Below are 20136 nucleotides of genomic sequence, written 5' to 3'. Positions count from 1 at the left end.
AAGCGGCTTATGTGGTAAAACCGTAAAGTACGAAACAAACACAGGCAAAGACGAGTGCCTGTCAAACCAGTGAAATCTGAATAAACTCTGTGGATTGTACCAGCATCGCTTTCCTGGCTGTGCTACTGTCTGCAGCACTACCACTGGGGGGAGCTGGGTGAAGGGTGCACAAAACCTCCCTGTGTATTTTTTTCCCCAACTTCTTGTGAGTCTGTAAGTATTTCAAAATAAATAACAAACAAGCAAAAATCTCAAAAAATCAAAATGCATGATACGTGTACCAGCATTTTAAACCCAATATTCTACCCAATGCTCTTCTGAATTCCTCAAAGAAGAAAACAAATTTAACTATTTATCACCTTCCTCTAAAGGTCTACCTTTGAAGTAATCCTTTAATCACGCTGAGAAACTTACTATAAGAGAAATTACCCCTGTGAGTTACACATCAGACTTAGGTACCAGTATTACATCAGTAATTCAAAAAGTTACATGGCTGTGGACAGACGTATATACGTAACAATCACAGCCTAAGAGGAAGTGAGGGTAAGCAAGAAGAAATAAGTTGTAATGTATGAAGAAGTACTTCAGCATCAATGAGAAACACCAGCCACTCTCTAAAGGCCAACCCTGTCGTGATGAACCAAAAACTTAAAAATAAAACAAAACCAAAAATAGTTATCCACTAGTTTTCTGAAAACAAGAATGTTTCAACCTTTCTCCTGACGCTGCTGGGGTTTTGCATACTCCCATTATATTCATTAGAAAGAAATTCATTGAATTCAGTAGAAGATTCTCTATAATGGAAACTTTGCAGGAATATTAGCACCAACACATGTCCCTAACTCGATACTAAAAATCAAGGTTTCAACACTGAGGTTACCTTTCCGAGAAAATTAACTTTACATCTGATTATGAGTGACGACTAGACATTTGGACATTTATCAGAGAAGTAATGTTAACTTGGTCTCTGGACACTGCTATGAGAACAATGTCCTCATAGAATTGCAGAATATGGTAAACTTAGAACATACATACCATGCACTCTAAGAGTCTTGCTCATTCACAAAACATAGAAACAAACAAAAACAAGCTAAAAACACAGAACCATGCTGAGTCAGTCACTCAGAGAAAGAAGATTTATTACCCGAAGACCTATTTTCGTAATTCTTCATGTGGTCTTGCAGACTCAGTGGCTAAAAGTGCAACACCTACTTCCATTTTTCCCTGCAGGTTTTTGTTTTCATATATGAAACCACTGAGGTCAGCCTGAGGAACAGTTCCAGTTCTTTTAGAAAAGGACACTCAAGGGAAGTCAAAACAGCTGAGCCTTTCACAGCCCAGGTGAGGCATGACCAACACCAGACAGCGCTGCCCAGAGCAGAGTCACCCCAAATACCTGACGGTCCCCCCACACAACCTGCCTTAATGGAGGAGGGGATGCCACCTGGCCTGGAGCTTTGCGCTGCCACGCAGACCTTAGCTAATCCAAAGCTACCATGCCGCAGATGAAGAAACCAACGCCCAGAAAGGTCACACCTGTGAGAAGAGGCTGGCCGAGTCTGGGCTCTCTCCCCCTCACACTATCAACAAAACCAGAAAGTGAAGCAATTACTGAATAGCTGAGAGCTGCACTGTCCAATTCAGTAGCCATAGTATGAGGCTATCAAGCACCTGAAAGTGGCTGGTCTGAATCGAGATGTGCTCTAAGTATAAAATATACATGAGATGTCAAAGTCTTTGTATGGAAAAAAAAAGAAGGCAAAATATCTCATTAATTTGTTTAAATTGATTACATGTTGAAATGTTAATGTTCTGATATACTAGGTTAAACAAAATACATTATCAAAATTAATTTCACCTCTTTCTTTTCACTTTTTTTTTTTAGAAATTTTATTCCTGCTTTTTATTTATTTATTTATTTATTTTTGGCTGTGTTGGGTCTTCGTTTCTTTGCGAGGGCTTTCTCTAGTTGTGGCAAGCGGGGGCCACTCTTCATCGTGGTGCGCAGGCCTCTCATTATCGCGGCCTCTCTTGTTGCGGAGCACAGGCTCCAGACGCGCAGGCTCAGTAATTGTGGCTCACGGGCCCAGCTGCTCCGCGGCACGTGGGATCTTCCCAGACCAGGGCTCAAACCCGTGTTCCCTGCATTGGCAGGCAGATTCTCAACCACTGCGCCACCAGGGAAGCCCCTCTTTTCACTTTTTTAACGTGACTACCAGAAAATGTGAAGTTACATTATGTGACTTGAATTATATTTCTGTTGGTCAATGCTGTCTTGAAGAGTATAAATCTGGAAAATACTATGGAGTCACTTAGAACGACTACTGTATAAATGCTAGTTAATAATTATTTTATAGTATTCCTAAAAAGGCAAGTATTTTTCAAATAATCTGTTGGTCTGTACATTGCCAAGAAAACAAAAAGACAGTCTTAAATACACACAAAAATGGGAGGAGGGAGAGCAGGGGATTAGTAACAAAATTACTAATCAGAAGCAACCTACAAAAGGAAAAATGAAAATTACTTCCTCTGGAAAGAAATTCAACCCTCAGAGTGTATGGACTAAAGGAGGGGATGGCAGTCAACTGCTTTAAAATCTCTAAGGGGAAGAAACAGTCTTTTCTCCCAGGTCAGTTACTTCACGTGTGTTCGACATTTTGATGTTTGTACAGTGTTCTTAAGCTACTGATAAATAGCTTACACCTACAAACAAATAACCCATGAAGACGTGAAAACAAATTCTAGAAGGAAAAGGCAGAGCATCTCAACTGAGAGGAGCCTTACCTGGGCTGACGACCACCCAGCCGCCCCGCTCCTGCTGGTGCATCCACGCTCTCCAGCCTCGGGCGCCCTTCTCCCCAGCCCTGGGCTCTCCACTGTCCCAAAAGGGCTCAAAGAATTCTACCTGTTCAGGTTTAAAATAGAGAGGTTAGCCTACCTTGTACAAAACTGCTAAGTCACTGGGCAAAATCAGTGCTGACTGGCATAAGAGGGGCTTATGATTCTTGAAATCTTGCCTGTCATCAGTCGGGAGTAGATACACGATACACAAAAAAGAAAAAATAATTAGCGTGACAGGCAGCCACCAAGAGAGGCCCCCGTGACCCTCCCCTGCCTTGAGGTATTCACACCCTTGAGTGTGGGCTGGGCCCAGAGGCTTCTCCTAACAAACAGAATATGGCACAAGGCGATGGGATGACACCTCTGAGGTTAGGTTACAGAAAGACCAGCCAAAGCCACCACGAGGCACCTGCAGCTGGGTGGGAGAGGGACGATTTGCCGGTTCTGACCCTGGTAGGCCAGTCTGACCAGGGACAGTGGCACTGCCAGTTCCCTGAATGCGACTGGGCCCCCTGATACCTGAAGTCATGTTGCTTTCAAGACCTTTTGAGGGGAAGGAGATTCAAAGTCTTTTTTTTTTTTAACAGAATTACAGTTGATTTACAATATTATATTACCAAAGTTTCAACAGGACAGACTGTGAGCTCTTGAGGTCAGGACCACATCTCAATTACAGTAAATTCCCAGCACCTGGCACTGTGCCCAACACACAGGAGGGACTCAATAAATGTTTGCTGGGAGACAGCTGAACATGGCTGGCACCCAGTGAACAAACAGGCCTGCAGGGTAAAGCCTGGCCCCTCCCTCAGTCATCTGGCCACCAGGCCTGCAGCGTGTGGCGGCAGTTTGGCGGCAGCACTTCCCTATGGAACAAACGTGAACACTTCCATGAACAGGAAACTGAACGTGTCATCACCTGGCAATCAGGACTTTAAAAGTGAGCCAGTAGGGACTTCCCTGGTGGTGCAGTGGTTAAGAATCCGCGCTCCCAATGCAGGGGCCTGGGTTCGATCCCTGGTCAGGGAACTAGATCTCACATGCCGCAACTAAGAGATTGCATGCCACAACTAAGAAGCCCGTGAGCTGCAGCTAAAGGAGCTGGCAAGCCGCAACTAAGGAGACCCGGTGCAACCAAATAAATAAATAAATATTAAAAAAAAAAAGAAGTGAGCCAGCAACCTGTTCAATGAAAGCTTTTGCAAGAAACCTCTTGAAGAAGAACGAGCAGGCTTCAAAGGGCAGGAGCGGCAGGATGCCCCAGCCTGAGCCCCCATCTGCATCAGGAGAGACACAGGAGGGCCAGGCCCTGTGCTCCGAGCGCAGGCAGCCACCTCGGCCAGGGGAACCGGGAGGACTACACTCCCTCTTTACAGGATTCGCTCTTATAAAAGGGATGGCAGAAGCGCAGTCAAGAAAAGAAGGTTTGTTTTTTCTTTAAGTGTGATGAATGGTTATAACCAATTCATTTATTCCACAGAAACACAGACCGGTAACCCCAGACTCTGCCTGTTTTCTGTTGTACTACTCTGTTTGTGGTAACAATGTCTCTCAGTTACAAAGGTATGGAATGTCATTAAATAAAAGCTTCAAAGTTGTCATACACATGCTTTGAAATTACAGACCTCTTATTCACTGGGTGCCCACCACCTTCAGCTCTGTGCCAACAAGCACTGGTCCCTACCGTGTGCTGGGAACACGTATTAAGTTGAGGTGTGGTCATGCCCTCAAGAGTATTTAAAGCCTCAAGTGCGTGGGCCAGTCCTGGGTGATGCTTCTGTCTTGGGCAGCGCCCCCCAAGCCCATCAGCAACTGCTCCCACCCCAGAGGGTGTCAGCAAAGGGGTGGGGGTGAGGGCAATTCTGATCCTGACCCCCAGCACACACCGCAGGCTCCGCAGAGAGGCTAAGAACCACTTCTGCGGCACAGCAGGTTCTTCAAACAGAAAAACGTGTCTTAAAATAACTGTTATCTGGCTTATTATACTAATAATCAGTTATACCAATACTAACCAGTATTCTTTAACCCAATTTTGTCTAGGAAAAAAAGGTTAAAATAAGGATAAAAAGTCTTTACAGGCAGTTCATGAAAGTTCCACAAGATGGAGACCGTAGCCTGTCACGAAAGACCTTTGAAAGTTCACTGTAAATTCAGATGTCCAATCCATCTCCCATCAGACCCTCTTTGCTGAGTAGAAAACTTAGTTTTCTTGAGTGGAAAAAGGGAAAACAAGGTTTTCTTACTTGGATAGTTCTATGGTAAGTTTTTTTTATTGCTTCACATCACAAATATTGGCAATGTTCACTCATCTTCTAAATGACTATCCCCCCCAGCCCTACCCGCCCCCAGTTAGGATCGGTGTTGACAAAGCACCAACATGAAATTTCACTTGCAACTCCAGCAAAGATTTTAGGTGGTGGAAAGGTTAACCAGGGGAGAGACACGAGACCCAGATTAGAATGCACAGAGGCAGGAGAGAGGACCACAGTTTAAAAGGCATGACAACTGCTTGCCTGGAGGGCGGGGGCAACTAGCATTTAAACACGGGCAGTAAGTAAGGGGAAAAAAAGGAACGTAAGTGAGTCTTTATATTTGGGGAGGTGGAGGGATCGTCTTTCCTCTCTCCATGTTTCACTACTTTCATTATGGAATTTTCCTTGGATTGCCAGAATATTTCTGAGGAACAATCCTCAACAGGACTGATGTAAAGGAGGATATAAATATTTTAAAAATACGACCACCACCTCCCATTATCCACACACCCCCACGAAAGAGGGAGAGGGGGAGGGAGAGAGATGGAGACGGGGTGGGGGGACTCAAGCAGGACTTTCACCTGTCCTTTGGTAGGCAGGTCTTTCACACTGTCGGGTTTGAAGAAGGTGAAGTCAACCATGGCCTGGAACAGAGAGACGGCCTTCTCGGAGTGACCAGCCTGCCGCAGAAAGTGGCACTGCTGAAGAAAGAGGGCTGCAGGCAGGGAGAGCAAAGGGGAAGAACCCTGGTTAACACCCAAAAAGGGAGAGAACATAACTCCTACAAACATGCAGTTCAACACCCAGAACATCTTTTCCCTGAAATTAGTGACTGTTAATATTTTCAAAGCTGTGAGACATACATGTCCTGATTTTAAAGGACTCAAATAGTATTGCAATCAAAGTACATTCTCATTTTTATGTGAAACTATCACAGAGTACGAATAGTAACAATAAAATAAGGCAAGAGGATGGTCTGAATATTGGTTATCAAATACTCAAAGCTCATTAATGAGAAAAATTCTAGGAAAAGGATGGCGTCGTAGATTTTTTATCAGAAAGCAAAGATCTGTACTCAACTGATCACTAGATGGCATTATTCACCAGCAATTTTCATTGTGTACTCAGTCCGCTGTAAACAAATCAGGGTTCCATGTTTGAAAATTTCAGTTCATTTTAACTGTGGTACAATTCCATCTACTAAATACCATTAAGCTATTTGAGCTCATCACAAAGGATATCAAACACGAGACTCTTTAACTCAGTGGAGTAAATGCTTATTATTTCTAGAGCAATATATTTCTATCTTTAGAAATTAGTAGCACTGTTCGATAGCAGGGATTTGATCAAATAAACGCCTGCTACATGCCGGACACTGAGCTAGACTCACCATATATTATCTCAGCTGACATGCGCAACAATCAGGTAAAGCAGGTATTGTACTACTGCTGCTGAGGGAGAAACTAGAGCTCAAACAGGTTAAGGAACCTATCCAAGGTCACACCAGAACCCATGAAGGGCAAACTCAGGATTCAAGTCAAGAGTGATACTCTCCAGCTCCTGCATAACATGCAGCCTCCCGTGTCCCATTACTGGACAAAATTTATATTCTAGTCTCCTTCAGGACCTGCCAAAAATGGTAACAGTATAATAATACCAAAAACCTACATCTATCAGTGATTTCCAGCCAGTCAGGGCATCCCGCAAACAGTAGTGCCTCAGACCCTATAAATGGGTCAGATGAGCAGTGCAGGCATCTCAATAGATAAGGCCACCAACAGCCAAAGCAGTTAAGAGACTTGACTACATTTACCTGATTAATAAGTAGAAAAGTTGGAACTTCTAGTCTGGTGATATTTTCTGAACCCTACTGGCTCTAATGCCCCACCACCAAGAAGCTGGAGGGGGAGAACCTGTTATCAAAAGGAGTCACAATACCTTTTTTAAAAATCAGTTTTATCGATTTAGACATTCCTAAAATAAACCAAAAATAAATCTTCATTTTCAACGTAGCCAAAAGGAAGTACAGCTCCTCCCGCGTAAGAGCATCTGGTCATCATCTCCTTACCAAACATGGCCTCCTCGGTGCCAGGCAGCTCAGGGTGGGACAAGATGCTGCCGTCCTTAACAGCAGACAAAGTACTCAAGCATTTTCCATAAAGACTCTGAATTTTTGATATGGAAAAGGTGCTAAACTGGCTCTGGCAAAATAAAAGGTATTTCTGCCAAAGGGCTGTATTGTTGGGATGTAAAAATATCAGTTTCTGCCACTCTTTGACCAGAGTGGAGGGCTCCCAGAACTCGGTGCAGAGCTGCAGCTTGGCGAGTTTCAGATCCACGCTGCTCGGGTTGCTTTCCACGGCCCGCTCCAGAATGGCCAGCTTCTTCTCCAGAACCAGCCTCAGGGACCGCTTCCGCTTTTCCTGCTCTCCTTCCTCAATGGCGTACAGGCCCGGACTTCTCATGACCTCGTCCTCAACAACAAAAACACCAATTTACAAATGCAAATGGAAGTGGGGGACCCTCAGGATTTCAAGGCTGCTTGTAGAGTGACTTATAAGCCCCAAAGGGTTTCTCACCTCTCAAAATGAATTGTTATTCAGACATGTTTGATCTTGTGTTTAGTTCACCTAATTTACCTATCCACTCTGTCATTTTAAACTTAGATTTTTGTATCAATAACTAGCATGCAATGTCTTGAAAACCTTTTCTGAAGAGCCAGTTTTACCAATAACACAGCCAAATGTAGGACAAATATGATAATTATATAAGTGGTTCAAAAAGATAAGTGGGACGAAGACAAATCCACGTGTTCCAGAAGGGGAGCACATAGCTCTCACTACGTCATTCCACGGGCAGCCCCTCTTTGCAATTCTGTGCACTGCGCATGTTCTGTCTGTATTTCAGGAACGCCTTCCCCCGCCTGGTTAGCATCTACTGTTCTTTCACGATTCTGTTCAAGTCTCACCATCCCTTGGAAGCCATTTCTTACTCCCTAGTGGCAAGTCACCCCCTCAGTCCATCCCCAAATTAGATGTTATAGCATTTATTACCCCAGATTGCATTTATCCTTCCTCACTGGGTTTTGAGTAAACTCAAGGCAAGGGCTGAATTCTAGTTATCTTTAGAGGCCCGGCACCAGGGTTCCTCCTAGGAGCTCAAAAATCACTGCAGACTAAATCAGTGCCCCAAATTAAGACCGTCATTCTAAGGTAAGAGAACTGGGACAGCGATACTTACCTGAAAAGCAACAAATGCCATCCACAGCTGAACATCCCGAGGATTCTCCCACACCCTCCTGTTAAACTCCTCCACCTTGGCCTTGAGAAGCACGTTCTCTCTGTTGGGCTGTGACTCTGGCTGCTTGGATTCTTGCCCTGAAGGACCCCGGCCTTGTAACCACTGCGTGGTGGCTTCATCATAAATCCCCAGAGGGTTCAACCAGCTTGTAACAGGGGCAACCACGTCCTCTGCACCCTTCACTGGGATAAATGAGATCGACTCCGATGAGGCAGGCTCAGTTTTACTGCTAATGGCAACTCCGTCAATGTTCATTAATCCCACACTCTTCTTTGTAAAGTAGCGCTCGACATGCTTGTGTGACCGCTTCTTTTCTGTGGACGTCCCCTCCCAAGATATACACTGCTTCTTAGGGTTAATGCCAAGGCAGGAGTCTCCTTTCCTCTTGTATCTTATATTTGAAAAAGAAAACAAGTTACTGAGAAAACATGTGCCCTGGATCCAAATGACTGAAGGCCCAGCAGACACACTCTTGTTCTGCAAGTTAACTGCATATATTCAAATTCACCTTCCCTTCAAATTGCTTCTATTTAGAGACGTACGAGGATTAGCTGTTAACTTTTTCTGCCTGTTTGACTTATTCCTCTAACATGACTCTTTGTTTACGTCTCATGAATTTAAGATCATGCCTGTCTTCCAGTTCTTAGTAACTTACATTCTCCTGCAGCTTTGTACAGCACTGTCCCATACATTATGTCATTTGAACATCACAATCATGTGTGACAGGCAAGGCGGAAATCATCTCCTCTTTTACACCATTCCTACATGAGGACGCTGAGACCTCAGGTGACGCTAGGTCATCTGTGTCTCCTAGACCAGTCCCTTTTTCCCTGTGTCCCTACTTAAGATAACAGAGAGGTCTAAGATTCTTTTTTTAATCCTGAAACAAAGTATGTCAAATAAAATTACATTTGGCTATTTTCTACTCTACAGGAAAAGAGGCTGGGTTCTGAAATGCTTTTATGGATCACGTAGGCGTCCCCAGAGTTAAACACAAGACTACTGAATATGTGCACAAAAGCTAAGGAAAACTGTGCACACTTTTCTGTATGTATGTTATACAAACAACCCAATTAAAAAATGGGCAAAAGATCTGAACAGAAATGTCACAAAAGATATGAATGACCAATAAGCACATAAAAAAGTGGTAAACATCATTAGTCATCAAGGAAAAGCAATTAAAACCGCAGTGAGATACAGCACAGGCCCACCAGACAGCTACAATTAAAAGGACTGGCAATACCAAATGCTGGCAAACGATCCGTGGAGTAACCGGGACTCTCATATGCTGTTGGTGGGAATGTAAACTGGTACAATCACTTTGGGAAAAGGTCTGGCAGTTTCTTAAAAGAACTAAACACAGACCTTACCCTATGACCTAGCAATTCTATTCCTAGGTATTTACCCAAGAAAAAGGAAACCACATGTCTACACAAAGAGCTGTGCACAAATGTTCTCAGCAGCTTTATTCATAACAGCCAAATACTGGAAAAAGTCCAGGTGTCCATCAATAGAAGAATGGATAAACAAATGGTGGTATGGCCATTGATGGAATACTCCCACCAGGAAAGAGGAACAAACTACCGATAAATGCCACAGCATGGATGAAACTCGAAAACATTATGCCGAGTGAAAGGAGCCAGACACAATGGAGCACATACTATATGATTCCATTTATATGAAATTCTAGAATAGACCATACTAATTGATGGTGGAAAAAAATTAGAATGGTAATCTTCTCTAGGGAGGTGGGGTGTGGACTGAGTGGAAAGGTGCCTGGGGAAACTTCTTGGGGTCATAGTAATGTCCTCTATTTTCATAGATGTCTGGGTTACACAGGTATATGCATTTGTCAAAACTCAGCAGATAAAGATGTGGATTATTACACTGTAAGTAAATTTTAAATCAAAAGAAAAAAATAAGCAAATCTTGAACTCTAGCTAATGATATGCACATTGAAGTATTTAGGGGGCAGTGTACTGATTTCTGCAATTTACTTTGAAACGCATCCAAAACTTAAGATGGGTGGGTAGATAGCCGAATGGACACGTATGTGACAAGGCAAGCACAGAAACATTAATGGTAGAACGTAGGGCATGGTTATGTGAGTGTTCACTGTAAAATTCTTTCGACTTTGGCTGTATTTTTAAATTTTTTCACAATAAAATGCTGTGGAGAGAAAAAAGCAAGAGAGAGGTGCTGCCATCTTCTGTCAATGCCCAGAGAGCTTCTCTCCCACCTCATCCTGGTCCAGCTCCATCACCTCCTTTCCTTCCTCACTGTCAACAGAGACCTGAGAAGCTCTCTGCTTGCCTGTGCCTCCCTCACTGCTCCAGCGTGGTGAATTCCACTTTGGGGGAATAGTTTCTCTCACACACACAAGTTTTCTCTCAAACCCTTTCTCTTTATCCTCTCTCCCAGTTCCTCCTGGATTACCTCTGGATAGTCTCTCTCCTTTCCATTTATGAGTCAAACAACTTTAGCAAAGGGGTGATGAGATAAAATAGGCTAAAATAGCTCTATATAAGCCTTTCATCCCCTAAGAAACAAATTTTAAGTTAAAAACTAGTTTTGTTTTCCTTAATTACTATTTTCTTTTATTTTCACTAAAAAGGAACAATATTTTAGATATTCAATCTCTTAAAAAATGTTTTCTGACTTTAAAACTGCATTTTGTAAAACTGATTTTAATAGCTTCCTTTTGTAACAAATTTGATGAAAATGATAAAGGAGAAAAAAATGCTACTGGCCTACATTATTAAGTATCAGCTTTCAGATAATGTGCATATGCATATATTCATATATATACACACACACACACATCCTTTTTTAAAATAGCTGATATATAGCTTCAGGCTTTCCTCCCTACTTTTAAGCATTTCCCCATACCATTAGTTTTAGAAAATACAATTTTTATTGGCTCCAAACTGGTTCATTGGAAGAGTGTGTCATAATTTATTTAACCATTTCCCTACTGTTGGATATTTAGGTTCTATATAATTTATCACTTATCACAGAACCTTAATAATTGGACAGGACCTAGGATTAATGCAATAGTTCCCCAAATAAAGGCACTTTTACTATAAAATCCTTACCAAATAATCAGCTAGTCTTCACTTGAATAATTCCAGAAGTAGGGACCCCCACTTTGTTTGGAGGTTCAGTGAATGATATCACATGTATTTAATTTAAATAAATTCAGATATAGGCACTAAGTCACCTCCCCAAAAAAAAGAGAGGGAGAAAGAAAGAAAGAAAGAGTGAAAGAAATGAAAAGAAAAGAAAGAGGGAAAGGGTTTGGGAAGAGAATATGTTTAAATCAAACACCCAGTTCTGCCCTGAATCCACTCAGTGGGTCTGAACCCCAGAGTAAGCTGGGCTGGGCAATATGAATTTGCCTTTCCTTTGCCGAATTCAATTCACACATGCCTTCTCAGTGTCTGACTGCCTAGGTCCAGATTCCAACTCCATCATTTACTAACTGGGTGACCATGATCAAGTTTTAAAAAACAAACAAACAAACAAACAAACTGTGCCTCAGTTTCCCTGTCTGTAAAACAGGGATAATAACAGTACCTTATGTCAGAGAATTGCTAGGATGATCAAAAAAGTTTACATATGTAAAGTCCTGGGACTTCTCTGGTGGCCCAGTGGTTAAGAATCCGCCTGCCAATGCAGGGGACATGGGTTCAATTCCTGGTCAGGGAATTAGATCCCACATGCTGCAGAGCAACTAAGCCTGTGTGCCACAACTACTGAGCCTGTGCTCTAGAGCACGCAAACCACAACTACTGAGCCCACGCACCGCAACTGCTGAAGCCCGCACACCTAGAGCCCGTGCTCTGCAACAAGAGAAGCCACCACAATGAGAAGCCTGCGCACCGCAACGAAGAGTAGCCCCCGCTCGCTGCAACTAGAGAAAGCCCACGCGCAGCAACGAAGACCCAATGCAACCAAAAATAAATATATAGAAAAAAAATTAAATTATATATGTAAAGTCTTTAGCCATACAGTAAGGACTAGATAAATTTAAAATTATTATTATTTCATACAACTTGGCTCCTAAACTTAAGCCAATTATTTCATCTGGTATATAGCCAAAGAAACAATAATCTCTTCCAAAAATGGAGAAAAAACTAGCTGAACTTCACTGACAGATAGTATATTAGTCCTACGGAATTTTCCAAAGGTAATTCTGACCTGTTATACACTAACTTTAGAACCTGACCCTTGCTTACCACAATGCTACAAAACACACCACATCATTGCTGGGATGTTCACACTCTTAGATTGCTTTTATGCTGAGCCAAACTTCCACTCACTGGTCGTGGTTTGCTTCCCAAGTTACACAGAACATTGCCAACCCACCTTCCAGAAGACAGTCCAACAAAGCCTACAAAACGACGACCATATCCCTGACAGAGGCCAAACACCCACAGGCCCTCACCTCATCCTCACACGACTGCCTTAGCCAAGTGTCTGCTCACCTTCCTCTCAATGCTCTTGGTTTGTCAGTATCCCTCTTAAAAAGTGTGAAAATTCAGTACCTGACACAGTATTCCCATCGTCCCCTGAGCAGCTCAGAGTGCCATGGGACCAACACCTTCTCAGACCTGGACACTAACAGTTGTACAGCTATTAATCTGGGCAAGACTTGCCTCACTCAAGTTTTAGCAATTTACTAGGAAATCACACCAATGCCCTAAGCCCTTTGTAGTAGTCTCTTTGCAGTTTAGATTAATAAAGTTGTCTTTAATTACTCTTCCTGAGCTCTGGGCCATTCATTAGCAGAGGCTCAAGAGCCACTCTCTGTTCATATTTTTTCCTTTTTTCAATCTATTACTAAATAATAACTCTTTCTATTTGCACACCAATTTCTAATCCCATAGCAAATATTTTTGATATTTGAGTGTAAGGCACAGCAGGCGTTACAATTCCCAATTTACAACTGAAGAAATGGAGGCTCAGAAAGGTTAAGAGACTTGCCCGGGATTACATTACTAGTCAACAGCAAAGTCAGAATGAGAACCAGAGTCTTCTGTTTCCCAACCTAGAAAATGCCCTACCACCCAAACTGTCTCCTCTTTTTGTGGACAGTGGAAGAACATTTGAAGTCAGAGAAATACAGGTTTAAACCCCAACTATCCTGCTTCCTGGTTGTATGACCTTGAGAAGGTACTTCATCTCTGAGATTCCTTTCCTCGTTGGTAAAATCAGAGTGCCCCCTCCTCATGGGGCAGCTGTGAGGGTCAGACAGGCTAGCATCAGTGAGAGAACACGCACAGGATCATGCTATATACTTCATGCCAAGCCAGCATTTCCTGTGTATCCCCACATCTGCGGCATGAAAAACCGCACAGGAATTTAGGGAGCATTAAAATCATTCTAAAGATACACAAATACACTTTAAATACGATAGTCATTTACTCCCTGCCATGAGGTTTTAGTAGACAGTATGGAGATACAAATATGCACCAAAAAAAAACTGATATAAACTCATCACAGAGGAAATTTTAGTTGGAGTTGCTTATGTGGTGAGTTACAGTATCACAATGAGTGACAACATGACTAAACTGTGGAGGTGCAGCAAAGTAATGGGAACTAAAATTTACTTTAAAAAGTAATTAGCCCATGAAGAATGATAATGATCTTCAAGGCCTCCTCTTGGCCGTATATTCCAGGATTCTCTACCTTCAGTTTTCATCACCTATAAGCTGTCTGGGAATAGAGACTGTGTATTACTGTTCTTACAAAGTACTAAGTGTCTAAAGAGTTTATTGAGGATTCAAATATTTTTGATTGACAGATTAGAGGAGAAAAGTTTAAACTCATTACTGAAGCAAATACCATCACCTATTTTTACGATTATCTGGTGACGTATGTATGCTGGAAACAGTTTGAAAAAGTCATTACCATTTAATGTCATTTTTTAAAATGGCATGTGTGCGTTGCAGGGGGTGGATAAATAGAAGGCTTTTGTAACTTTTAAGAACGGCATATAGATTAGACCAAATGGTTTACGGATAGTCACAATTATTTCAAGGTATTTTTCAGTTCATTCATTCTACAAATATTCATTGAACACCTACTATGCCACACACTATGCCAAGCACCATGGCTAAATAAGATTAATCTGACCTGGGTCCTGATCTCCAGGTTTAAAATTTTATTTTAGAATGTGAGATTACTCACCTTCTATTGTTTATGCCTACACAACTTAACAGTGGATAAAAGTCAACAGAGTCGATGGGGGGGTGGGGAGGCAAAGAGACACAGACAGTGCTGAGTGAGCACAGAGGAGAAGGAAGTTCCCTCCCACCAGGGAAAACCAGGGAGAGCTATCACGATGGATACCTTGCTACATCTCCTCGGTAAAGAGACTTATACTCCCAGTTTGCAGGATCCGGCTTCTTATCTGTTCTGAAGGTTTCTCCCGTCAGAGCCTGAATGTCCTCAAGCCAAACAAAGTGACGTCCAATATCAGCAGTGGCATTATTTTCTTGACTGTGGGACAAAGGAAGGTGAACAAGAAAAGGGAAGAGGCACTTAGAAATCTCCCAGTTACATATTTCACGTTTCAGAAATGTGAAAGTTACACATTTCAAACTCCATACAGCATCAAGCACACCTAAGTACATAAAATGTGCACATGCCAAAAAAATGGGAAGAGCACTCCTACTCTGGAGAAAGTTTTAAAATACAGAGCAAAAACTGTCAACACTAAGTGACCCTTTACCAAGAAATGAAGTCAACTTATCCCAGAAATACACGTGAAGGATATAGGTGTTTTTTAAAAAAATAATTCATTTAAATGATTATAACTTGATTTTCAAGTATATTTATAAACAAGGCTTTTTCTAAAAAAAAAAAAAAAAAAGAGAGAAAGAAAGATAAGGCTGCCCTAACTTTGCCTAACTTACTTGAAAGTGCTCAGATAATTTATTCCAACTAAAAACTTAACAACAACAGCAACAAAGCCACAGTTCTGAATGCTTCAGTCTTGCGTGTTACTTAGGCATGGTCTAAGTCTCGTTTTTATAGTCTGGGCTCTGTGTAGGGTGTTTTGCCTGTACGTCTGGACCTCTATCTAAAGGGCAGAGAGTCCACTATAAGACAAGACCCTTATTTATCCCTTTGAACCAATTTGTGACTTGGCAGACTTCCAGATACAAATGGAACCAGTTCCCTAGGAGTCAAAGAAGAGGGAGGTTTTTTTCTGGCACCTAACATCTTTCTTCCTCTAAAGAAAATCAGTTCATAATGCTGCTGACACAAGAAGGTGCCAAAGTAGTCAAAACAGCCATTAAGTGTTGTTCCATCTTTCCTTTTTGGCTCTGCCCAGATAGAAATAAAGATTCTAAAGGCTTCTAAATCACTCTTGGCTGGCAACACAAGGGAATGGTATTTCAGGGACACAAAGTAGCTACTCAATAAATATTTGTTGAATGATGCATCTCGGGTTAAAATACGTGGTGATTTTTAACACATTCCCCTCCAGAACAACTGTGTAGGGTTTTCTGATGACAAAAACTGAAAGGGGCAGCAAAGGGAGAGAAAGAGACTGATGCATTCCAGAAAGAAATGGAAAGCCAGTGTGGAGAGGGGGCGGGAAGGGCCAGGCTGCAGACCACCCCTGGGGAACAACAAGCCCTCATTCCTTCCCTACTGGGTACTGCGGTCAGGAAGCAGGTTGTGGTCTAGGCTGTGTACGAGGAAGGATGCGCCTCCCCCTGAAGGTGAAGAAGAGCTCATCCTAGGAGACAAAGGTCAATTATAAGCTGTGACCTCTGGGGAAGCTGTCCCTCGATCACCCAGAAATAGAGTCCCATATGGTATGCAACCCACCCCTCCCTCCAGGCCGCTTTCCTGACATCACGGAAACACTCTCACAACTCAGTAATATTTTACTCCCTGTCTGTACAGAAACAAACGATTCTTCCAGGTCACTGTCCCAGGAACAGACTGCAGAAGTGAGTAGTGAGAAAGTAAAAGACAAAGACAAGAACAATCCACTCTGATCTTAATGGGGATATTCTACAAAATATCAACAGACTTAAAAATGCTGTTTGGATCATAAAACTATCAAGAGGCTGTAACGATCACCTCTGATGTGGTTAAGCACAGGCCGAAAATAACTATCTTTCAAGTTCTTATGGTCATTCCTGTACAGTTCCAGGAAATCCTTTAAAACTCATTTTCCTCAGCCATAAAAAAGATAGTTAAAGATGAGTCTTCAGAACACACAGCAATTCATGTATTTTGCTTTGAAGACATACTAAAAAAGCAACAATATCAATGGTACATTCATCCATTCATTCATGTAACAAAAACGTACTTGAGGGTTTACTCCACATCAGGCCCAGGGCCAACCGCTGGGGGGACTCAAAGGCAAGCAAGGTGGGGTGGTTCCCGCCCACAGAAATCCAGCCAAGTTCGAAACCTTGTTGCTAGACTCCTTTATTCCTTCCTCCTCTAGGGTTACTGGGATAGCACCTGAGACACAGAGAAGGCTAAATAAATCTGGGTCCTCTGAGCCACAGAGGACTGCGGCATTCTCCAACACTGATCTGCTGACAGAAGGGTCCCGGAAGACTACGGTGTCTGCCTCTCTGGAGACTACGGGCCGGATTCCAGACTCACTCCGACCAGAGCTCTCACTGACATCAACGGGACTTCTAAGCACACCACAAGAGCAAATAATCCCTGAAGAGTCGCAGAAGTCTTAACAGCACTAAATTTTTTCAAGTATGCCTTGGACAGGACTTAAATTTTCTCTCTTCTAGACCACATGAACAAAGAAAAGAAAAAAGTTAAATGAGGAATAATAATTCAAGTAGTTTTACCACATAACCACCTGTCTCACGCATGGGAAAAGTGCCTCCCTATGTAAGAGGAAGTTAGATTAACCAGAGAGGAAAAGCACCTGCTCTGGGGTCAACCTGTAGAACACCTGGGACACTATGCTCAGCGTAGACAGCAGAGCGAAACACGGGGAGAAAAAAGGCCCCCAAGGAAAGGAAACACTGTGGTCATGAGCCATTCTATACCTTTAACGCAGTGGTTCTAAACAAATGTGAAATAAGGACAAAAGCAATGATTATTTTTAAGTGCTATATTAACCTTAACCTGTGTGTGTGTGTGTGTTATGCACACAGGGGTTCTGATGTGAGTGACTGAAAGGAAGACATCAAGAAAGAGGAAGAAGACATTTTTCTTACTCTTTACAGAAGCGTGTAAAGCTAAGTAGTGAACTGGTTCACGTGCCCACTGTAAGGCACATCTGCCATCTTTCAGAAATCCTGTAGACTTTCTGTCTGAATCAGATTTTGACACAATCATTACTGTGTCTAAATAATATTTCTCAAATAAAATCATGGCCCTATTTTTTTTTTTTAATGAAAGTTTTCTTTTCTTATGTTGACCTAATGATAGAGCTCTTTTTGTTTTTCTCCCACTTTACTGAGGTATTTATCGACTCCATTTTGATTGAGTGGCTAAATAGTCATTCAGATGTCTAACTTGTGGCAACGATCAAGGGAGAAAAATTCAAGATTTGAAAAATCATAGGTATTTGAGAATAGAAAACCTACTTCGGTTTCTCTGATTCCTTTTTACTGTCTCTGATGCTTCTGGAAGATCTGTCCTTTTCAGAATCAGTATATGACTCAGATCCACTGCTACTTGACTGCCCACGTTTTCTCTTGGTTTTCTTGTGGTGCTGATGCTTCCTTTTCTTCTTTTTCTCTTTCTTCTTTTTTCTGCTTGTTTGTTTGGGCTTTCTGTTAGTGTCACTTTCATCTGAAGGCTCTGAATTCAGAGGACTCCTGTTTGGGAAAATCAACATTAGAATTATTTTCAAAAGAGAATTAGGGAAATAATATGTAAGTAAGTATGCAAATAAACAAATATGCAAAAGGAAATTCTATAAATGCCCACACAGACTTACTATATGCCCATACATTATACAGTACCTTCCTGGATTGCAACTCACCTTAAAGATTTAAGAGTTGGACCTAAAATAACATCAGCTGAAGAAATTCTAATCTTTCTAAGATTTCTAAGCTTGTTAACCTATATTTTCATAGCTATATATTTTTAAATTAATCTACCAGTTATTTTATCAAATACAGTATTTTTTAATGCTATAAAAGGTTTATTTTCAGTCTTACATATTATGCCAGCATATCCTTAATGCCAAAAAAAAAAAAACGTTTAACTCTGGTCCTTGTTTTTTAAAGTTATAACGAGATCTTCCTCATTACTCCCTCTCATGCATCAACTATTCTCAATTTCTAAAAGCTTCCTACACTTTTAGAGTACATCATATTAATGAGACCATTTGGTCTATATTTGTGAGAGAGCTCATTTCTCAGTCCAGTGATCTATAACAAAATTCTTTCAAAGCTGGGTACAGATGTTTGCCATTTTGCTTTCCCCAAAGTTTTCATGAGGTTTTATCCTACGTTATTACAAAAGCTCCTTCTATTTTTGCATGCAACGTCTACCTTTATGCAACTAAAGAAATACCTGAATTACAATATTCTAAAAGTTACTAATGAGGTTAATAAAGTTACTTAAGAATCACAATGATGCCATTTCCCTTGTGGCCTAATTACTGGCAGTAACTGTGTCATGTACTTGCCACTCCAATGGAAAGGGAAAAAAAAGGATAATCTGTAAGAGTGATAAGGGAAAATAGTCAAAGATCACCTCATTACATCAGGTAAAAGGAAAAGTTTTACTTAACTCTTATCACAGTGTTTTCTAAGGAGCATCATTCAAACTAAGCTGACAAAGACTAAAAATCCACCTATCAAAAATATCAAAAAAACTACCTGGTCAGTAGCGACTCTTCAGAAACAAAGGCTGTGGCCTCTTCAGTTTGTTGGCTCAGAGATGTTACGGTTCCAACACAAAAGCTTGGGTTGCTCAGCCAGTCTAATTCTGCACATGGGCAAAAAGGAGAAAAGATCAATGAAATTAGCTCAATAGGATTTCTAAAGCAGGAAATCCATCTTACCAGCTGACATCTTAATTCACAGCCAACGTCAGCCAGACATTTTGAACAGTCCACAGAAGCTGAAGGGAATCCATGAAATTGTTATTTCATAGGGCATGGGGCTTTAACACACTCTAAAATATTTAAAACTGAAATCCTCTTGTGATATCAGGCTGTAGCTTAAGCAAAAGCCATGTAATAAGCATGGCCTAAAATACAACAAGGCTTTATGTATTCCATCCACACTCTAATGAGCATGAACTCTTCCAAAGCATTAGGTTTTAATGACCCCAAATTTGATTTAGATAATTCCAAGAAGTTAAAAAAAGTCAAATCATGCATAGAAACCCACCAGGCTTAACATTATTCCAGAAGATTCAGATATTTTTCTTTAAAAAAAAAGTCCAACGTTCTATCTTAGTATAGTAACTTAACATAAGCTTTTCCTTATAACAGTACTCTGTGAAAATAAAAACAGAAGGTGTCAACTTTTTAAATGAATGCTAAAATTATATAAGATGTTAATAATGATTATCTCTGGGCGGTGAGGTTAAATGTCCAAAATTTTTCTTCTTTCTGCTTATCCATTAATTTCTAACTCTTCTATAATGAACTATTTCTAAATTACTTATTTTCTAACTTTTAGGAGTCTTGGCTGTGAAGGAAAGGAAAAGAATGGTGGCAGCAAGGGGGCCCACGGAGGGGTGTGTATTTTGTCCTGTTTTGTTTTAGGATGGGAGGCCAGAG

The 20136-nt window shown here is 41.4% G+C and overlaps 1 protein-coding gene across 2 annotated transcripts in view; it reads right to left on the bottom strand.

Moving 5' to 3' along the window:
* Positions 1-20136, bottom strand: part of NRDE2 (NRDE-2, necessary for RNA interference, domain containing) — a 46904-nt gene that overhangs the window by 14003 nt on the left and 12765 nt on the right. For both annotated transcript variants that reach the window (XR_011073660.1, XM_068541603.1), the window contains exons 2-8: positions 19226-19334; positions 17981-18214; positions 14745-14894; positions 8331-8781; positions 7159-7564; positions 5672-5805; positions 2785-2905 (exon numbers count right to left, since the gene is read on the bottom strand). Coding sequence is in view for 1 of the 2 variants with exons in the window: in XM_068541603.1 (XP_068397704.1) it covers positions 2785-2905; positions 5672-5805; positions 7159-7564; positions 8331-8781; positions 14745-14894; positions 17981-18214; positions 19226-19334 (1605 nt within the window). In the remaining variant the exon portion in view is untranslated. The remainder of the gene's footprint in view (positions 1-2784; positions 2906-5671; positions 5806-7158; positions 7565-8330; positions 8782-14744; positions 14895-17980; positions 18215-19225; positions 19335-20136) is intronic.

Source organism: Eschrichtius robustus, chromosome 1 (assembly GCF_028021215.1).
Source record: "Eschrichtius robustus isolate mEscRob2 chromosome 1, mEscRob2.pri, whole genome shotgun sequence".
In the NCBI taxonomy this organism is placed as follows: Eukaryota; Metazoa; Chordata; class Mammalia; order Artiodactyla; family Eschrichtiidae; genus Eschrichtius; species Eschrichtius robustus.
Note: the sequence above shows the minus strand (reverse complement) of the source record. Positions and strands in the feature narration are given on the sequence as shown.